The 20379-nt window shown below is 43.0% G+C and overlaps 1 protein-coding gene across 4 annotated transcripts; it reads left to right on the forward strand.

Annotated features, from left to right (window-relative positions):
* Window positions 1–1014: 1014 nt before the first annotated feature.
* On the forward strand, window positions 1015–20289 carry sfmbt1 (Scm like with four mbt domains 1). 4 transcript variants are annotated; one of them, XM_041951859.1, is made up of 22 exons: window positions 1801–2276; window positions 2372–2415; window positions 5137–5194; window positions 5288–5382; window positions 5882–6125; window positions 7018–7106; window positions 7929–8181; window positions 9766–9863; window positions 10030–10131; window positions 10457–10616; window positions 10787–10869; window positions 11863–11989; window positions 12705–12818; window positions 12958–13000; window positions 13096–13163; window positions 13286–13425; window positions 14309–14418; window positions 14847–15022; window positions 15749–15927; window positions 16072–16296; window positions 17071–17199; window positions 18351–20289. In XM_041951859.1, the coding sequence occupies exons 3-22, from the start codon at window positions 5170–5172 to the stop codon at window positions 18489–18491; spliced, it is 2601 nt and encodes an 866-aa protein (XP_041807793.1). In that variant the 5' UTR covers window positions 1801–2276; window positions 2372–2415; window positions 5137–5169; the 3' UTR covers window positions 18492–20289. The 4 variants fall into 4 exon arrangements, with proteins under 4 accessions (XP_041807773.1, XP_041807802.1, XP_041807793.1 ...); XM_041951839.1 differs by lacking the exons at window positions 1801–2276; window positions 2372–2415 and adding an exon at window positions 1015–1092; XM_041951868.1 differs by lacking the exons at window positions 1801–2276; window positions 2372–2415 and adding an exon at window positions 1372–1402.
* The last annotated feature ends 90 nt before the right edge of the window (window positions 20290–20379 follow it).

Below are 20379 nucleotides of genomic sequence, written 5' to 3' on the forward strand. Positions count from 1 at the left end.
GATAGACATCCGAAGGGTTGGTCTATTGTGGAGGATTTTGTGAGGCAGTAGCCTATAAATGGTCCAAATGAGCGGAAAAACCTGTTTCGGGCTACAGATTAGGCTTCAAGGCTCATAGAAACGCCTTCCGAAACGACAAACACGCTTATTTAATGAAGAAAGCACATTTGTAGGAGGAAATAGAGAGACTTTGAGCATTGCACTCACAGTGTCAAGGCATATTTCCAGCAGTTTCTCCCGCCCTCTCCTCCAAAAACCCGACTTGAGATCCCTGTGCAGCAGAAGTACCGTACCAGCAGACACATGTAGAATTTCATCCAGTCGTTAAGGTCGGGCGTTATTGTGATTTATTTAAAAAGTAACTGCCCATTCAGCGTTTAATTGTGCATTCTTGTTTAGTTAACAAATATTATATTGAGAGGAAATTAAGCAACTCGAGGTCATCTTCAATAACACAATCTATAGGCTACTTCATTACAAAACGTATGATTTTTCTGTAGCAAAAAACACTCCACTTATCGTAAGTGGGTCGATTACATGTGCAATTAATTCCAGCTCAACCAGTAACTAAGTGTGGATTCCGCCGGGGATAAAACCCTTCAACGACTGTTCACGTGAACGTCACGTCCTTGTGAGAATGAATGCAAACGGACGCCGTTCTGCTTTATTTTTTAATTTCTTCTTTTCTTTTGTGCGTATTATACATTTTGCTCTTGACTCTGGCTGTGTGATATTTTATTGTGTGTGTGAAGATGGAAGTCGGTGTGATGTAGCCGGGCTCAGAGGCATATAGGCGGCAGAACATGCGCAGTGGCCATTTGTGCCATATTGGAATGAGGTCGTGAACGAAAACTGCGTCAAGCTAGCGGGACGCTGCCAGAGTTACGCCGGAAGTCTCGCGATTTAATCCTCAACGCGGAAAGTCCCGCTGTTGCTTGGGCGACGGTTGCAACTCCCGCCTCTCTGAACACTTTATTTTGAAGCGTTCATCCGGGGATCCCTCCTTTCCTTCGCGTAAGCTTGACGTTGCTGCGAGCGAGCAGGCGGAGAGGAACGGCATCTAAAAAACCGACTTGGAAAAACTACTTAACGGTAAGGGGCGAATTTTGCGACTAAATATTCACATACTCTGTGTTGTTTGTCACAAATCCCTAACGGTGTTTTGCAGTGTGGTGGCGCGTTCGCCTTTTTTCCCGTCTCTCAAAAAGACGAGTCGGGTTCGGTCGAGTGTAAGCGCCCTTATTGCTCGTCAGCCTGCTCTTATTGCTCAAGCTGTGACGTTCAGTAACTTGACTCGGACACAGGCGATTTTACCATGTGTCCGGCGAGTCCCACACGGTCGTTCCACATTTAGGACGGCGTGTTTATTTATTAGACAGCAATTTGTCAATCTTCTCGATCGGTATGTGCCATGTTCTCGTCAGAGTGAAAGTTAGACCGTCGGCGCTGTAGTCTCTCTCTGCAAAGCCGTTGCGTTAATGGCCCATCTCTGAATGCTGCGGTTCGTCCGTGCACAAGCAGTGCAACCTTAAGCTAGTTTCAGTTCGGGGATTGTGTGGAAATTTCCAGTGATTTGCCCTTGAGTAACTACGTATATTTATAATGTGGAAGACTTACATAATGAAGGTTGCACGACCTCAGCCGATTTGTGTTTCTGTGTGGCTCGGAACAAACAGCTAAATCAACTCATCGGCTTATGAAGGCGATTCGCTGCAGTCCGCGCTCACCAGCTGATGGACGGGATGATGCTCGGTCGGTTGTCACATTCCGCGTTGACTTATTGCAACCGATTTTCCTCCCGGCTCTTAACTTCCCCATTGTGCAACTTGAGTGATCCGCTGGCAGCGCGGCTCCGGTTGACGTGCCGCTATGCGATGGCAACGTGCGGCGTCGCTGCCACTGAATGAAACGGCGGTGTTGTTTGTGCGGAGGAAATGTGGATTTGTGTCCTCGGCACCCCGTTTGGTCTGAAGTTGGAGCAGGTCGACCAGTTGACAGAAGTAGTTTGACGGAGCCCGTGGATCGCCGTCCCCTGACCAAGCAGGCCAACTCCCATTGCTGGAGCTTCAGTGCAACCCTTTGTTGGCAACCGTAATGTCCATATTAATGTGGTTTGGGGGGTTTAAAGTTATTAAGATCGCCTTGGCAGGTGTAAGTCATGGCAGAAACCTGATAGGAACCTCCACTGGGCTGCACAATCATTTGTTTGCCAACTAGTATGAGGAGTGCCATGAAATGTAAATCTCCATTTCCTTTTTTTCAGCCTTTTTAAAGAGGTAATTTTGCCTGAATTACAATAAAAGGCCCCCCATATTTTCTCACCTGCCTACAGTAGAGTGCTGTTGACTCATCAGATAGTTTTGGTTTTCAGACGTCAGTCAGTGAAATTTCTGCAACCACTCCAGTACAAAACAGGTGAGTGGATTTTTTATTTGTGGTTCACAGCATTGGATATGTTTTGGGGGAAAAAAATAAGAATCCACAGAAGTCATTGTAAACAGTTGGCGTTGGAAGTGCTCTCTACTGAAGAAAATGTTCTGATGAAAACTATTCACAGTGAGAACTGTTGGTCTTTGGGAGTTCGGTGGACTTTGCACACAGCTGTTGGATTTCAGTGCTGTGAGCACCACAAACAGACACACTGATATGTCAGAAATCTGGCACCATGAACCCGACACTAACCGTGCAGCTCCACAACACTGCAGCCGAGTGTGGAAAAAAGCTTTTTGTAGTATGGTTGAAATGGACCTTACGTTTTTTAGTGACACTAATTTGTAACACACCATGTTACGAAAACATGACAAATAAAATGAAAAATATCGTATCAGCATTCTTCTGAAAATGGGTGTATTTATGTTTGAGTGTGGACACAAACACACTGGAGGACATACTAATTGCCTTATTTTCCGCTACATTACTGCTTATAATGTAATGTCATCTACTGGTGATCAGCAGATGCCATTAAACAGTGTTTGGGGAAATGTTCCAGCAGCTAATTTCATTTTATTGAAAGTTGAGTATGATTTTACTTCCTGGAGAAGCCGTGCTGTGTGCGAACGCACATTTTATCAGATTGCATTTCCCGCCCAGAGACCTCAGAGGTTCAGCAAAGTCTGTTTAGAAATACTCAATCGCATGCTAAGTGCTGATGAGAATATGATTTAGTAAGTGCTTGTAAAGAGGATGTAGTATGGATCCCAGTCATCTGTGAGTGCCTGTTTTGTATGTGCGTGTTTGTGTGGGAGTGTGCGCTCCCTTTCTCTTTCAGGTTCAGTCAGAGTCTCGGGTGGTGCAGAAAGATTCAGGCAGACTGCTGCTAGCTGTGGTCCACACAGACCACTTACTGTGTATGAAACAGGGGAAGTTGCATTTCTTCCTGTCTGCCCGTACAAACAGGAGCCCTGCTGCTGTACCAAGTAAAGTGCCGTAGAAACCTACAGCTTAGGCGGTCGAATAAGGAGCAAATATTGAAAGCTTGTCTTTGGAAATTTCCAATGATACTTCTCAGAAGTGTTGTAATCAATATACCTCTTAGACATGGAATATAGACACTACTTAATTCTGCTGAGAATGATTCAGTTTTGTCTTGTTGAAATTGCATCAAAAGCGAAAAGTCATGAAATTGATTGTAGAAGAGGGTCCTGGGAGTTTGTAGGTAGACATTAGAAAAAAGAATCAATTTAAAATCCCACCATGAATTCATGATTGGTCTAATATCTGAGCGCAGCATCAGGTGTTAGAACACAGCTTCGTAACTTTAGGCCTGTGTTTCTACTCCTGTCTCCACTGCTCTTTTTTCCACTCTTATGTTTGGAGCATGACCCCAGAGACAATAAGGCCCTCTGGTGTGTGTGTATATGTCGGAGGGAGGGGGTAGAAAGACAGAGGGAGTCTGGGGCAAGGTCGCGGGTGAAAGGTGGCGCTGATCCCAGCGGAGCACGGGGGTCGCAGTGGCAGTCCGGTCGTCGGGAGGGGGTGGTTTCTGGTGGTGGCCCTGGTTTTAATAGAGACGTCAGACATGACAAAGACAGGCCTGACAGGCCGGCTGAATGGAGCTGCCGTGACAGAGCAGCTATCCTCAGCATCCCATACACCGCTCTCTCCACTGTCGTCACGCCCCGCGCTCCCTTCTTTCTCATTCATGCCATCTCTCTTGTTGTATTAACTTATTTCATCTGCTTGTCACAATACCGCAGGTCAGTTTGATGTGTCAACGCTTGATGTGTGTGTCCACATTCATGTCAGTGCGCTGTTTGAAATCTTCACATCGGGGCAGGAAAAGGTATAAGATCTCGCTTTTCTAAAGAGATGAGCCCAAATGAGTTTCACAAGTAGAGGTGGAGCTGGATGAGATTAGCATAGTTTAATATATTTCCCGCCGATCACGTACCATCTGGTGTGTTATGTAGGTGGTAGCCTGTGCCACCCCACATGAATGGCAAATAATGCAGCTTGTAGTTTGTGATTTTGTTCACCGCTTCTCATGTTTTGAATTGATTGAGCCCAGGACCAGATAGAAGATGTAGAAACATGACCACGGATCTGGTATCTGAACAACTCTATTGTCAAGGCCGAGGAGTCCTTGATTTTAGAATGGCTGGACAAAAATCCAAACAAATGCAAATTCATTTGACTTTGGCCTTGGATCAGCGTTTGTAAATTAAGGCTGTTGAATTTATGTCTTTCTTGAGTGTGCAGCTTCACCTGAAGTTGCAGCTTGCTTTGCCAGCTAATTAGTGTCACATTAATGTGTGTGACTGTTGACTGATGATATTTTAATTCTCTATAGCTGTGGGCTGGTAGATGTCATCTGTCCCAGGTGCCAGAAAGTCTTGATCTCTGTTTCTAGCTCTTTGTGTAACTTTTTGGTGATTTGGTTTGGCCTGTGAACTGCTGAGCAGGCTGCAGTGTCACCTGTCTCATTAATCTTGTTGAAAAGAGTATCGAGTTCAGAGATTGTTGAGTAATGTTCAGATCTGCGGATGGTGATTTGATTACGCACAGGCACAGTGTAGTGTGCTGCAGATGACTGTGAGGAAGGCGGCTCGGGTAGACACTTGCATTTCTATGTTTTGGACCAACGCTCATTCATTTACTCTCGCTGGATAATGATCCTCCTCCTCTGTTCCTCCTCAGAGCTCCTAGCCTTGGCCTTGAGGGGGCACCAGCATGAGTCAGGAGTCACTGGAGTCTGGTAAGAACTACTCTGTGAACAGCTGCGTGAAATCAGCTAGATAATATGTTTTGGAAAGCAGGTCGGGAAAGAGAAATGTGTTGTGTGTTCCAGATGGAGACTCAGCTCAGGATGTGTGTGACTTCAGCTGGGATGACTACCTGGAGGAGACTGGAGCCGTGTCTGTGCCCCATCACGCCTTCAAACATGTGGGTGCTGACAGCCTTCACAGCCAACACACAGCAGCTATTCATAATCTATTACTAAACATCTGTGCAAAGTCCTTATTAAGTTTCAACTAACTGCTGGTTGGTTTCGAACTATGTATTAGGTCTGAAAATATGACTCAAATGTATGGAATGAGTCAGCCAGTAAAGCCCCTAGTAAAGTTAACAGTTAGAAAACACAGAAGTCACTGTAATGTCACCAGTGGTAACACAGCTTCTTTAGATAACCGAAGGTTTAGCTGGATTAAGAGCCAATAATGGCTTAAAAATAAAAGTCAAGTCAGTTGTATTTGTACAGCACATTCCACACATGTGCTGTCCAGGAAAATGTAGAAATCATTAAACAAATGAGATAGAAAACATATAAGATATGCACAAGTTTGTACATGTTTAGTGTAACCAGCTGCAGAACTCAGACCAAAATGTAGTAACTGTGAGTGTGTCAATCAAGTTAATGATTCTAAGTATCTCCGTTCTGCAGGTGGACCAGGGCCTGCAGACAGGACTGACCCCGGGCATGAAGCTGGAGGTGTGTGTGCGCTCGGAGGCCGACAGTCCTTACTGGGTGGCCAACATCATCACCACATGTGGCCAGCTGCTGCTGCTGCGCTACGAGGGCTACCAGGACGACCGGCGTGCCGACTTCTGGTGTGACATCTTGACGGCAGACCTCCACCCGCTGGGCTGGAGCCGCCAGCATGGGAAGGCCATGAGAGCTCCCGAGGGTGAGGCGTGGCCGGCGTTGGGATGGTGGACACTGGAAAAGTTGCATGCTTGCTGGTTTTTTTTCTCTGTACAGTGATCATATAAAGCATGGCTGATGTGCAGAGCCATCGTCAGCCATGAAAGGTTGGCCTGATGCCAAACATAAATTTTAGCATTTTATTTTGGCAATTAAATTCTCTCACAGTTAGTTTTAATGATGAATTGCGGATGTTGTGTATTTTAAGTTAAGTGCAAATTTAGTGCTTCCACTTTAAGAGTTTTTTTCCTTTTCCTGGGAGGGCTTCAGGGACAGGCGAGCTGTGGATGAACAGGCTCTGCAGTGGAGGGTGCACAGTGTTTTAAACCATGTACCTGTTTCCAAAATGCTATTTAATGATGGAACTCAGCTAAGTAATTGCACTTTTGATCAGCATAGCAAGGAATAATGAATGTTTCTGTTCTTTCAGTACACTGCTGCCACAGTAGTCTCAGATAAAACACTCTTGTTGCCCTTCTGATGTTCTAGTTCCATGACAAATAGTTTTTTTTCTGGAAAATGGGCTAGAGCTTTGCAGTTTTTGATGCAAAGTGCTGAAGCAATTTTCTGTTTATCTTCTGGGGGTTTTTTTGTTTGTTTTTTTCATTAATGCAGCATAATTACCACTTGACACCTAGACATGTCAACCTGTTGAAACAAAAAATAGTATGAAATTAAACACCAAAGAAATGCCTGATTGGGCTGTTGAGGATGTGGTTGCTGCATGACATATAGATGAAAGTTGTCTTATTAGATGTATTAATCCTTCAGTTAATTCCAGTAGTTATTTTTTGGGTGCAGTGTATGTGTGATCCTGAGCTCAGTTGGCTGTTTGGCTAATAAAATCAACACTGTGTGTGTATGATCCAACTCAGGTGTGCGTGAGAAACACCAAGACTGGGAGGCTCTGCTGGAAAAGGCCTTGGCAGAGGAGTGCAGCGTGCCTGCCAGCCTGCTGGAATTGGTAAGGCAGGAGAACGGAGCAGCTGTCTTTCTTACAAACTCACTCACACCCAGGGCGGGGCGTTAGTCTCTGTCTGTGCCAAGAACAGTCTCCTCTATCAGTACTGATTTGATTAATTTGATTACTTTAAAACAACATATAATGCGGTTAGAAAAACTGTTGTCATCATGAAGTCAGACCTCCTCCTTTACTGTTCACGTGGTGAGGCAAGTTGGCTAAATACAACTGACATTAGAAAAACAGCAAGTTGACAGTTTATGACCTCAGGTGATCAGAATCGTCAGCAGTGACTCTGCAGTGTTCTCTCTCACACACACACACACGTAGTCTGTTCTACTGTCATGTTTTGTTTTACAGTTTGCTACTTGTATTTATTGTCTTGGTGTAGACTTAAATCTCCAAGCGCTCCGTGTGTGTGTTATGCCCATTTCCTTTTGAAATGGCAAAAATGCAGCTCGTGCTTAAAATGTCCATTGGAATAAACATGAACTTGAGCTAAATGACATTTTATATCTATTATGAAGTCTTGCATGCATTCTGACGTGAAGTCCCAAGTCTACAAAAAAACAAGGCTCTAAGAATTCTTTACGGCACCAAGGCTGTGCTGCTGAAAGCAAATTTGCTGTAGGAGCAGCCTGTGAAATTCTTTGGAGCTATTAGCTAGTTTTCAGCGACTGTGCTTCAGTTCTGCCACTTAGTCATGCAGTGCATTCTCTCCCAGTACAAATTCCTCTCCTTGCCTAGGCGTGCGTTCATTTGTTCGCGTTCGTGTGTGTGCTATCAGCTTCTCATTTACCACCCCTCACCCACCTCCCCCTGCAGCCCCAGTGTGGAAGAGACCCAGTGGAGCTCCTGTGTGCAGGTTGCTACGTGGAGCTCCAGGACAGTGTTGACCTGGGGCTGGCCTGGGCCGCCGAGGTAGAGGAGAACGTCGGAGGAAGGCTGAAGCTGCGCCTGGTAGGCACCGAGGGCCTCCCAGACACACCCGCAACCCTCTGGCTCTTTTACCTCCACCCACGCCTCCACCCACCCGGCTGGGCCAAAGAGCACGGCTGCACCCTCAGGCCTCCCTCAGGTCAGTGGCACTGACCTCAGGTCAGATTTATATATTTAGAAACAAAAGGAAGAAAGAGAAAATGATTTCTAGATCTCAAGGTTTACTGCCAAAGCAGACATGACTAATATTTTCTGATGGAAGGACACAAGAAGAATTCACGAGGCAGCCATGCACTGGATGCATGCCCAATTATATACCTGTTTTCTTACTAGTTTCTAGAAAAATAACATCTCATGTTTATTCCTACCTGCTCAATCAGATCCGTAATTTTTCTTCATTTGTCAGATTATTTGTGATATATTCCCATTTTCCGATACTTTGACAAGTGCATAGTGATTGAATACAAGCAAGCAGTATTCAAAATGTGATGTTATCCCAATAGACCTTGAAATTGATTTTCCATGCAGGTTTAGATAGATCATTGTTTTCGGGGCCACGATCTGCTAATGCCCTTCAAGTGAATAAATTTTGTTAATATGCAAGATGTACGAAGCACCGGAGGCTGTATCTCTCTCCTGACACAGCTGATCTACCTTCTGGTACCACTACAGCTAAAGGCTTATTGATATTTAATGCCAGGCTTTTACTGCCGTGTGTGTGTGTGTGTGCGTGATTTTGAAAGTTAATAACTGAGTGTAGTGAGCAGTTAGTGGTGCATTGAAGTGATCATAATTATAGCCTTTTATGTTACTTGTATTTTAGTTTTTCATAACTGAAAAAGGAAGATGCAGTGCTTTTCTATAGGTAATGAAAGGTATCAACTAAAGTTCAGCCTTATTAATTCTGCACATCATCTTGTTTATAAGGGCGTCTGGAACATAGCACCGTCTATTAGGAAGTTAATGTGTCTTGTGGTTCCAAGACTGTTGAGGAGAACAATTTTTTGTTGTTGTTTTGTTTGCTAGTTTAATTAATTGTGGTGACCTATGACCCGATTGCAGAAGATGGCACACTATACAACATAAACAGGATTGACACATTGCTCAATTGAGAACAGTGCAAACACAAATATTTGATGTTTGACCTCATCAGCCTCATTGATTTTTGTAAAAATGTGCTTATTCTGAATTTGATGCCAGGAACATGTTTCAGAAGCAACTAAAGGCTGGGAAAGTTGTGGAATGTTCCAAAAATACCTGTTTGGATCATTTCACAGGTAAACAGGCTGATTGTTAACAGGTGATAGTATCATGATTGGGTATGAAAGGATCATCCTAGAAAGGCTCAGTCGCTCATAAGCAAGGATGGTGCGAGGTTCACCACTTTGTGAACACATGACACAGGTATGAAGGATATTACTACATGAGCTCAGGAACACTTGGTAAAACCATTGTTGGTAAACACAGTAAATTTGCAAACGATTGCATTCTATGTTCATTTACATCTTACACAGCATCCCAACTTTGGAGGGAGAACATGCTGACTGTGTTTGGCCAATTCAGGCATCCAGGTGTAGTTGCTCCCATAAAGGACTACGTTGAGTAAAATCAGATGTGCATTCTACCTTTTCATTAAATATTTCTTTGATAATCAGACTATACAGCAGTCATCAGGAAGTCAGGTTTAGCTCTTCAGCATCTGATTTGCATTTATTTGTTTCAGACCTGTTGGCCCTGCGGACAGAGAAAGAGTGGGAGGAGGTGAGACAGCGGATCAGCGACCTGCCTCAGGATGAAGCTCTGACTGCAGAGTTCAGTAAGGTACTGCCAACCGTGCTCTTATTTGCTCTTACTGTTTATCAGCTAGTTAAGGTCTGATCATTATGCAATAAGCAAAGAGTTGCAAAATTCTCTTCTAAACTGGGTGCTAAGAGCTGAGCTTTTGGAAATGACTGTGTACGTGTGTACGTGTGTGTGTGCGTGTCAGGATCAGCCTGCCATTGCTGCTCATTGTTTCAAGGAAGGAATGAAACTGGAGGCTGTTGACCCTGCTGCTCCTATTTCCATCAGGCCTGCCACTGTCACCAAGGTAACAGACTTTCCTATCAAATCTGGCTCTCCTATGCTGCAATGTTTCTCTCCTGTTTGCTGTTTATGGACCTTGGATGATTATGTTCATTACCACACAGTGTTAATTTAGTTAATTCTGTAGCTAAAAATGATCCCCCGAGTCTTGAAAGAACACAAACATGGCTGAAACTGTGTCCTTTTCAACCCAAGATTTCTCAGTGTTGTAGATGTCATTTACTTTACTTTAGTGTGACTCAATGATAGGAAAACAGATGGTTGAAACTTTACAGCCGTCAATTAAGAATGTCCAGAAATGTCCTTAAATGACCTTCTCTCCGCCTCAGGTGTTCAGTGAGCAGTACTTCTTGGTGACGATGGACGACCTTTGTGGAATTGAGGAGTCAGAGGGTGCCGGGAGGTCCTTTCTGTGTCACAGAGACAGTCCAGGGATCTTCCCTGCTCAATGGAGCCTAAAAAATGGGCTCCCTCTCAGTCCCCCACCAGGTCTGCTCTGCCAAATGTCCCTTTTGTAGCCAGTTATTGTATCAGTTGTCAGTGATAGCAGAACTTAAGGAATGGCCATGATTAGATCACGGATGCTTTCTTTTCATCTCTCCCTGACTTTATTTGCATCTCGCTTTCTGTCCATTCTTTCTTTATTTTATCATGTACAGGATACCAGGGTCCAGACTTTGACTGGGCAGATTACCTGAAACAGTGCGAGGCCGAAGCAGCTCCACAGCACTGCTTCCCAACTGTAAGTTAGCCTCCGTTTTACAAGTTCACACTGGTGAGGCAAAAGTGCAAAGGACTGTCTCATGACCGGCGACTCATGAACAATCTCACCACCAAATGCCGGTCAGACCCACACTTTCAACAATGGTCCTTTAGAGAAAGAGTCAAATGTGAGATAAACGATTAACCAGCTCTCAGCGCATCTTCTGTTCTCATTGGCCATTGTCGAAATGACAATTAAACATGACATTTGTTGTAGATTAATATTATTATATTGCATTTGTAAGAAGGCTGCACGGTGTCTGTGCTATGATGTGGTGTGCCTGCATGAATGAATAAAAATTAATTCAACCATTAGCAAGCTGTCAGAGCCGGAGCCTCCTTCCTATTACTTGGGTTGCATTATGCAAGCAGCAGATCAGGCTGCTGAGGAGAGCTTTTTTACTGAAATAAAATGAAGTTTTTGCTGTAGACAGGTTTAAGTTCGTGTGTGATTTAATGCCATTGATAGGATTAGGTCCAGATTGTTTTTTAAAAGAGAGACAGACAAAAGAATGTACGGTGACAACCTGTATAGTGTGATACCTTCTGTACGTCGCGGCCACCTCTTCAAACTGCTTGTCACGTGGACAGGTTTGATGCGGAGCGAGGTTGAACATGGCTCAGAATTTAGAAAGTTTCTCTACAGCAGGCATGTAAGCAAAATGTCCTTCTGTTTGCAGCCTTATTTCTATAGTTTTATATTTTGCTATCTGATATGTTCAGAAAAGATTTTGTCATAACATCTTCTGGTCATGTGACAGGAAATGCGATTTAACTTATTCGATTGACACCGAATGAATGAAGTGTGATGAGCTGTTAACAGGAGGCTCACTGTAACTCTTCGCCCTTTTACTAAAGGCAAATATTTTCTTTTCTTTATGTATGGGTTTTCAGAATGGGCAAAAATCACATAAGCATCCCTTGCTGTGAAATAGCGCTCACATGAGTTTTTCCCTCTCTGTTTACTTGCCAGGAGCAGTGTGACCACAGCTTCAAAGAGGCCATGAAACTGGAGGCTGTCAACCCACTGTCACCTGAGAACATTCACGTGGCAACTGTCACCAGAGTGAAAGGGCAATACATTTGGCTCAGCTTGGAAGGTGAGATGGGGTACTTAAAGAATGAGTTTCAAGAAAATGAACATGTCTAATTTCTGGGGAGTCCCACAGCACATGAACGGCCGTGTCATGTCGAGCAAGTGGAGCTGATCTGAATTACCTGGCTCCCTAGTTGAGTAGCTAACTTTCTGTTTTCTATGGCGAACAGGAGAATGTTTATTTTACATCAGTTTATTCACAAGATCATTGCTTTAGAGATTATACAGTCTGCTAGGGAGGCAGAAATTGTTGCAGTGCTGCACACTTCAGACAGCTTCTTAATATTCAGCTGATTTCAAGTACCTAAAGCTCTTTAAAAGAGGTAGTAAGAGATGCTCTCAAAACTGATCGGATTTGATTGATAGTGGCGTCACCCATGGCAACATCTGTCTCTTACAGTAAGAAGCTGATCAAGACAATAAGTTTTCAGGGCCTTTTAATGCTGATGTCTGTACAATGTCAATAGTGTGATCATTTATGCTAAAATTTAAGACTGGTGTGTGTGTGCATACTTACATTCATGCAGACAATAGATGAATAGCCTAAAAGTAAGATTTACAGTGTGATGTTTGTTTGATTATTATTATAGCTCAAATTAATGTTCTTAAACACACACAACATAATATCAAGGTATGAAGAGTGAAGTGTGTCACTTCCTTTTCTCATCGCTTTGTGTGTTTTTGTTTGTCTGTGTGTTTCTGTGTGTGTGTGTGTACAGGCCTGAAGCAGCCCATGCCAGAGGTGATAGTTCATGTGGACTCCCTCGATATCTTTCCTGTCAGCTGGTGTGAGACAAACGGCTATCCACTCATTTACCCCATCAAACCCTCAGGTATGCACCATGAGTCATCACAGTGGACTCTTATGCTCAGATGCTCTGTAATCTGTTTTTGTTTGTTTCATTAACCCACCGCCAGATTTGTTGCAAATAGTGTAACTGGGCTCACATTCGTCTTTCCTTTGTTTTCCAGTTGAAAAAGAGAGGAAGATTGCTGTGGTGCAGCCTGAGAAACAGTAAGTGTAACAGCAGGGGTGGGGGTGTTGACTGGTTTAAATGAATGGAGTTCAATTGCCTTTCAGCATCTGACTTAAATTTCATCACTTTACAGCCGAACTCCACCTAAGTCATCGTCACCTGACACTGTCAAGCAGCAGATGGCCAACCAGTCAGAGACAGGTGAGTGGTATGTCTCCGGTCTCATTGAAGGATTCCACGCTGTGTGTATGTCCTGTCTTCTGACGGTCTCTGTAGCCTGTGCTTGTTTGATTGTTTGTGTCTCATTTTGTGTGCGCGTGCAGGAGCGGGGAACGGGAAATACTGCTGTCCCAAGATCTACTTCAACCACCGCTGTTTCTCTGGGCCTTACCTGAACAAGGGACGCATTGCAGAGCTGCCTCAGTTCATTGGCCCTGGAAACTGTGTCCTTGTGCTCAAAGAGGTGAGAAGGGTCCAGCTGCTTACTGTATGAATAACACCAAAAAACAGACATCCCTCAGTCCTTAAACACAGGCATGACGGTTCGACAGAAGAAGTTTTCCATACTGCATCAATTTAAAGAATTTAAATCTAAATTTGTCCAGTTCTTTAGTTTACAGCCAAATACCTGCAACACTGATACTTTGTGTTTAGTGCTAATTATTATATTGGCATGCTAACTTGCCAAGGTGGTAAATGTGGTAAACATCATACCTGCTAAGCATAAACATGTTACGATGCTAAAGTTAGCATTTAGCTCAAAGCACTGGCAGGCCAAAGTCACACGGCTGCTAGCATAGCTGTAGACTCTTGGTCTTGTAATTGTTCCATTAGCTGTGATTCCTTTGAATATTTACTTAAAACATATGAAATCATTTTGGAGATGACTGATGGCCTCTGTCTCACATCATGGTGTGACCACATTTCCCAAAAGCCTTTATTGCATGGACAGGAAGAGGAAGGCTACTTGTGCTCCTTCTCAGTGAATTGATTTTCTATCAGTCTTTTGCTCATTGTACCATGCGCCATATCAAGAAACCCAGATTTAGTTCATATACACTGAAAGAAGAGTCCTCCCTCTGCTTTGTGTGGTAAAGCAGTGACATTTCTACCATATAGCAATCAAACTAATCAACAACCAGTGTCACACAATGTAGAGGCCAGTATAGGCTGCTAATATTCCACCTAACAACAATCACACATTAACGGTAATGAAATTCACAAAATGGCAAAACGATTTTGTTGTTACAATGCTACACACAGCACCAGACATAAAGTAAAAGACTTAACCCTCCAACCTGCAGATAACTCTGAGTGTTGCAATCCTATGCTTGTCTTGTATCCAGGTATTGACTCTGCTGATAAACTCTGCATACAAGCCCAGCCGTGTGCTGAGAGAGCTGCAGCTGGACCAGGAGAGCCGCTGGCAAGGCCATGGAGAGACACTCAAAGCCAAGTGAGGGGAAACGCCATTAAATCCTCAGCTCAAAATTCTGTGCTCTGTAAAAACCTGCAGGAATAGCAGGAGTGTTCACAGCTGGCCTATTTTAGGACACGTACTGGATTAAACATGTACTTGAATGCACAAGTGGAAATAAATATCAGCGCACCAGAACCCTGCACATGCTCCTGATACTTCAACGATGTAGCCGACAGCATCTTTGTGACTTTTTTAAGAGAGCTTGCCGTTGTAGCAACGGTGTTAGAGCAAACGCGAACATAGCAGGAGCTGTAGTGAGTGAGAAGGGTCGGATACGTTTTGCCCCTTGTTTTTGAAAACCTGCTTGTCGTTTTTTTTTTTTTTTTCAACCTAATACTGTGTGGACATATGAATGATTATCCCGATTTATTTGCTGTTCAACCTTGCTTTTCCTTAAATGTCAGGTACAAGGGAAAGAGTTACCGTGCCACTGTGGAAATCGTCCGCACTGCAGACCGCGTTGCAGACTTCTGCAGGAAAACCTGCATCAAGCTTGAGTGCTGCCCGAACCTGTTTGGACCTCGCATGGTTCTGGACCGCTGCTCAGAGAACTGCTCTGTCCTCACCAAGACCAAGTACAGTAGGTGTTTTGCAGACCTAGAGACTGTCGAGACTTCAGATGATTTATCGAGTGATCTGGGGTGGCCGCTTTTCTCTATCAAAGGAGAAAATGAACATAGCCTCTAATTGCTGTGATTAATTCGTAATAGCTCAGAAATCAGTATACTTGCTTGTGAGTTGTGACCTTAATTCTAAACACCATTCAAATGTGCTCCAATTTAACACAAAGCTCATTCATTCCTCCTTTCTCAGAAACCCTCACTTCTTTTCATTTGCGTAGCTCTTGAATAGAAATCATCAATGAGGACATAAATGCTCCCTTAATGAGTACAGACATTCTGTGAAGCAGAGGGACGTAGTTTGGGATTTAGAAATTGCAATAACCTTCCAGAGGCAGTGAGTTAGCAGGTATCGTTTGCTGAAAGCGTGTCAGAATTGGCCTCTTTCGTGAACTCACCGAAAATCACAGATTTGTTGATATGTTTACTCGCTGCTGCTTTGCAGTGCAGGGGTTAAGAAACTGATGCAATTTGATAGCAACAGACGCATGATTGCACTTTCTCTTTTGTCTCTTATGTTTTCATCTCACTGCAGACAGCACTTATCCTCCACAGACATGCTTTTCTTTTAGAGAATACATGTATAAAAAATACGAGTATTAAAATCTGTTAGATCAGTTCATTTCCATCTATCTCAATGATGTCAAATGCAACATTACACAATAAGCCTGCTGTCTTGTCACCAGCATACTACTATGGCAAGAAGAAGAGTAAACGTGTTGGCCGTCCACCCGGCGGCCACTCCAACCTGGAGGGAGGCGTGAAGAGAAGAGGGAGGAGGAGGAAGAGGAGGAAGCAGCTCTTTGTCCATAAGAAGAGACGCTCCTCAGCCTCAGTAGACAACACACCTGCTGGGTCTCCACAGGTAACACATTTCCTTCATTAACCATTATTTGAAAGCATGCGTCACTTGTATTATTGTTAAACCAACAATGTTAACTTGTATTCCTCCTCACACTTTACTTGAATCTGTGCTAACGGGCTGTTTGTCCTTGTCTTTGGTTCGCAGGGCAGTGGAGAGGAAGAAGATCTGGACGAAGATGACTCCCTGAGTGAAGACACTGGCTCTGAGCTACAGGACGATATGCAGGATGATTCTGAGCAATCATTTGGAAAGTCTCAGCCCACCACGCCGTCCCCCTCCCCACCGGCAACACCCAGGCCCACGCGTCGGCGCCGGAAACCCCGCTCGCCCTCATTCTCTGATGACGAGAACCGTCCTCCCTCACCAAAGGTAGCAAAAGACACAACAAGTTTTAAAATTACTTGGCAATAATATATATTCTGAAAATAAATATCTTCTGGTATTTTCATATCAAAGTTTACCTTTCAGACAGTGTATCTGTCATGAATGCTGTATTGCAGGGCTGCCCAAAGTGGGGCCTGGGGGCCAAAGTTGGCCCACCAGATGTTTCTGCTGAAAGAAAAAGAATATAAATCGTTGTTTATGATCTTTTTGTGAGATAAAACGCTCTTTAAATATGTAGGAGCCCCAATTCTGAATTACTTTTCATAATGTGAACACAGAAGGTAGAGTGACACTTTGCACAGGATGTCGGTCAATTAAAGGATGTTGGGATTCGAGTACCACTTTGCATCTTATTACAATACAGTAGGTGTTTGCTTTCTGGTCCATGGCCCATCATTACATTTTGGCCCCCCATGAAAAAAAGTTCAGGCAGGTTCAGTACCACTGAATGTAAAATAGGTTTTCTTTTGCACCGTCTCATCCCTCTGCCCCTTCCATCAAATACAGCTGCTCTTCACTGCCTAACTAATCCATTATGAAAACATTTTGAATGATGTTCTCACTGTGACCTCAACTTGCTCTAAACAGCTCGGGAGGAAATCCGCAAGGTTGAAACAGCCAGAGTTTCTTTTCTGACATGTTCAGGTCTGATACCCTTTCTTCTCAGCATCAGTTGTAAGGGTTAAAATGAGCTGTGAGCCTTTCCACCTGGGAAATCTGTCTGAGTCTTGTTCTGACTCACCCTGTCTGTGTGTTTAGACCTCAAAGACTGAGACTCCTCAGAAGTTGTGTTTGGACACCAGCCCACTGGAGTGGAGCGTCACCGATGTGGTTCGTTTCATCAGGACCACTGACTGTGCACCTCTTGCACGGATTTTTCTGGATCAGGTAACAAAATACTCAGACTTTTTGTTTGTTTGGTTGTTTGTTTTTTTGATAATACATTTACTAGGTTTCACTAGAAGTAGCAAGTAGAAGATGGATACATTATGAAATCCACAGGAGAGAGGGAGAAAAATACACAAGACTGAATAATCAAAAACAAAGAAAGCAAAAACGCAAAATAAGCTCAGATTCAGACACACAACACCAGAGTTTATGATGATAATATGCACTTGGAACAAACAAGAATATAGCCACTAATGCCGATTCCGGGTTCAAGCCCTTTTTCATTCAACTGAAGAGGCAGCTCAGTGGGCCAAATTAAAGCCGTGAGCCCCAAGAGCGCCAGTTTCAGGCTTCACAAAGAAACTTTAATTTGTTTCATTCTTGTTTTTATGTGTACCAAACAATACTCTATTATAATAATTCTATTTATATCTCAAGTCAGTCAGACCTTCTTTTGGAGGGTTGTGGCCTTTCCAAAACTGAAGTTTGTGTACATACGTGTAAAGTATGAAGGCATGAAGTCAAACAGCACTCTCTGCCAGCCTTTACTTGTTGATACTTTTTCATGAATCCACTGCAATAAACTGTTCTTCCTTGCAGTACAAGTAAGAATACAGTACAATCTCTTACTGTTTCTTTTATGTAAATATCTGCTTGGGAGGCCGAGGATGAGGGGCACTGGGTCCATCTCCAGTTCCAAACCCAGTATTTTTTCTGTTTCAGATAGCACATTGGACTAGTGCCTTTGCAGCTTATGGCATGACCATAGACAATTACTTAGAATACCATTTGCTGTGTTGCATTTAAAGCAGATGGGCAGAGCAGAGTTGAAATTATGTCTGCGATTGGGGGATATGTGAATTCTGTGTATAATTTTAAACTGTATTGCTTTGGTACGATTTCAGACTGAAACTGATTTAGCATGTATCCAGATATCTTTTCACTCCTCGTTGATTGTGACAGATAGTTCCCTCTCTCATGTGCCTTTAAGCACCTGTAAAGTAACAGGTCAGTTTAGAAATACTAAAACTGCAATATGCGCATTATACACTTGCATTGTATTCAGTCACAAATACAGAACATCACTTTACTAGAAGGTTGAGCCACAACTAATTTTAGAAACTACTTGTCATGAATTCGTGCTTTTACAGGAGATTGACGGACAGGCGCTGCTGCTGCTGAACCTCCCAACAGTACAAGAGTGTATGGACCTGAAACTGGGACCGGCCATCAAGCTTTGCCACCACATTGAGAGGGTCAAGCTGGCATTTTATCAACAGTTTGCCACGTAGCTGATGGGGATCGGCATGGACATGACTACATCCTGTTCTGTGTATTAATCCTGTGAAAAACACTGTATTTTCCCATTTTGACTTTTCTAACACTGGACATCCTTTAGAATCCTGCATAGACCACATGGTGTCGGACAAGCATGGACATGAGTTGGACAAAAGCAGCACTTTCCAATCATTGTAAAAAGGACAAAGAAGAGCTACATAGGGTCCAAGACAGTTCAGGTGCTCTTTAGGAAGGCACAGGTGAGGACTGAAAGACAGAAGATTTCAAGGCACTTTAATGCCATAAATAAGTACAAAAGCCTTTATTGATTCCAGTATGTTTTGAAAAAAAAAATGCAAGCCATTATCAAGGACTTGTTTTCAAGTTGAAACAGGTTGGGCTCTAGCTATGTTTTAATAAAGGCTTCTTAACTTGTTTCTGTCTTTAGAGTGCCTCGGATTCTTCACTTTTATTTCCTCTTTCTTTATGAGGAAGAGTGACTGAGCACCAGTGCTATAACAACGTTGGTCCTTTGTGTCCATTCATGATTTCAAGCCTGCCCTGTTGCCCCTGCCCAAGCTGGCTCTTAAAGGGAACACCACTGAATCACATTTTTCAATTGTCATACTACGCCGTAGAATATTTGGTATCTCTTTGGACTTGCTATCATCTGCTGGAGTCAGACATGAGGTGGCCTTACCTCCTAATCTAGTGATTTCACACCGAAGTCTAATTTCACTGAAGTCATTTTTGGTGCGGATGAAGGTACACATTGTATATGACTGACCACTTCAATTGAAGCACTTAAATCATTGCTTTATCACAAAATCCATTTCACTGCAAAAACTCAGATGTATCTTGGTATATCAACTGATTGGGAGCCTTTGTCTTATGTTTTGTTAGACTCACTAAAAGTTCTCAAAGAGATCATTTGGCCCATTGATTCAGCAACAACAAATAGTTGTCTGCACACAGAAAAAAAACTGATGTGAAAAATGTGAAAGCGAGTGTTCATATTGAAGTAGATATTCGGATGATGGTAGATTTAAAAGTCCTAGTGAGCTGTTACAAGATAAGGAAATTGATATTAGTGTGAACACCGGACATGCACACTACTAACAAAATTTGCTACTGTTATCCTGCTGAATTAAGATACAGTCTGCTCAACAACAGATGTAAGAGAGCCTTCTTTTCAAAAGATCAAATTACTTTCTTCAAGCTTCTACAATATGTAAGAGCAGTTTACAGTGCAAGGATTCTGTAATGGAAGCACAAGCAAAACCATGTACTGTATGGTGGTATGCAAATATGACAGTGCATGTTTGTATATAGTGTATATAATCAAATATCTTCTAGTGCAACAGGGTGAAAAAAAATCTGTTGAGCAATTAACTTTCCGCATAAGCAATGTGTAAAGCCCTAAATATACAGTATATTTGCACAGACTAGGCCTAAACTTTTGTCATATGGGGTGTATGGTCAAAACAAATTCAGCTACAGGTGATAATTTGAGCCATTTCATATCACTAAATAGTCATTCTTTTTAACAGTTAACTTAAAAATAAATGGGCAATTTTAAAGCAAGAAGATATTCTCAAAATGCTTTTGTAAATCAGTTTTTCCTGTTTTTACCAACTCCTGTAGTGTGATTTACTGTAACGTGCTTCATTTTGTGTGAGTAAAACCTCTGTGTTCTCTGTTTACTCATTTTCTTGTACTTTCCGCTGTATTCAAAGCAATGGAACAGCTTTTATTTCATGTTTGACGATTGTTAACTGCTATTTAAAAGAGACGACGACAATTAAAACGGTAAACAACGAATTTTCGACGGCTCCTGGTGTGTCATACATTTCCCAGCATGCTTTCGCGGCCACGCAGGTCACATGACATAACGTCTGTCAA

This window comes from Chelmon rostratus, chromosome 2 (genome assembly GCF_017976325.1).
Source record: "Chelmon rostratus isolate fCheRos1 chromosome 2, fCheRos1.pri, whole genome shotgun sequence".
Classification (NCBI taxonomy): domain Eukaryota; kingdom Metazoa; phylum Chordata; class Actinopteri; order Chaetodontiformes; family Chaetodontidae; genus Chelmon; species Chelmon rostratus.

Bases quoted from the DNA above. Each gene is read 5' to 3' on its own strand.
- sfmbt1 (XM_041951839.1), top strand. From the start codon at position 5,170: ATGAGTCAGGAGTCACTGGAGTCTG. The intron at 10,617-10,786 runs GTCTGCTCTGCC...TATCATGTACAG, and splicing joins CCCTCTCAGTCCCCCACCAG to GATACCAGGGTCCAGACTTT. The intron at 11,990-12,704 runs GTGAGATGGGGT...GTGTGTGTACAG, and splicing joins CATTTGGCTCAGCTTGGAAG to GCCTGAAGCAGCCCATGCCA.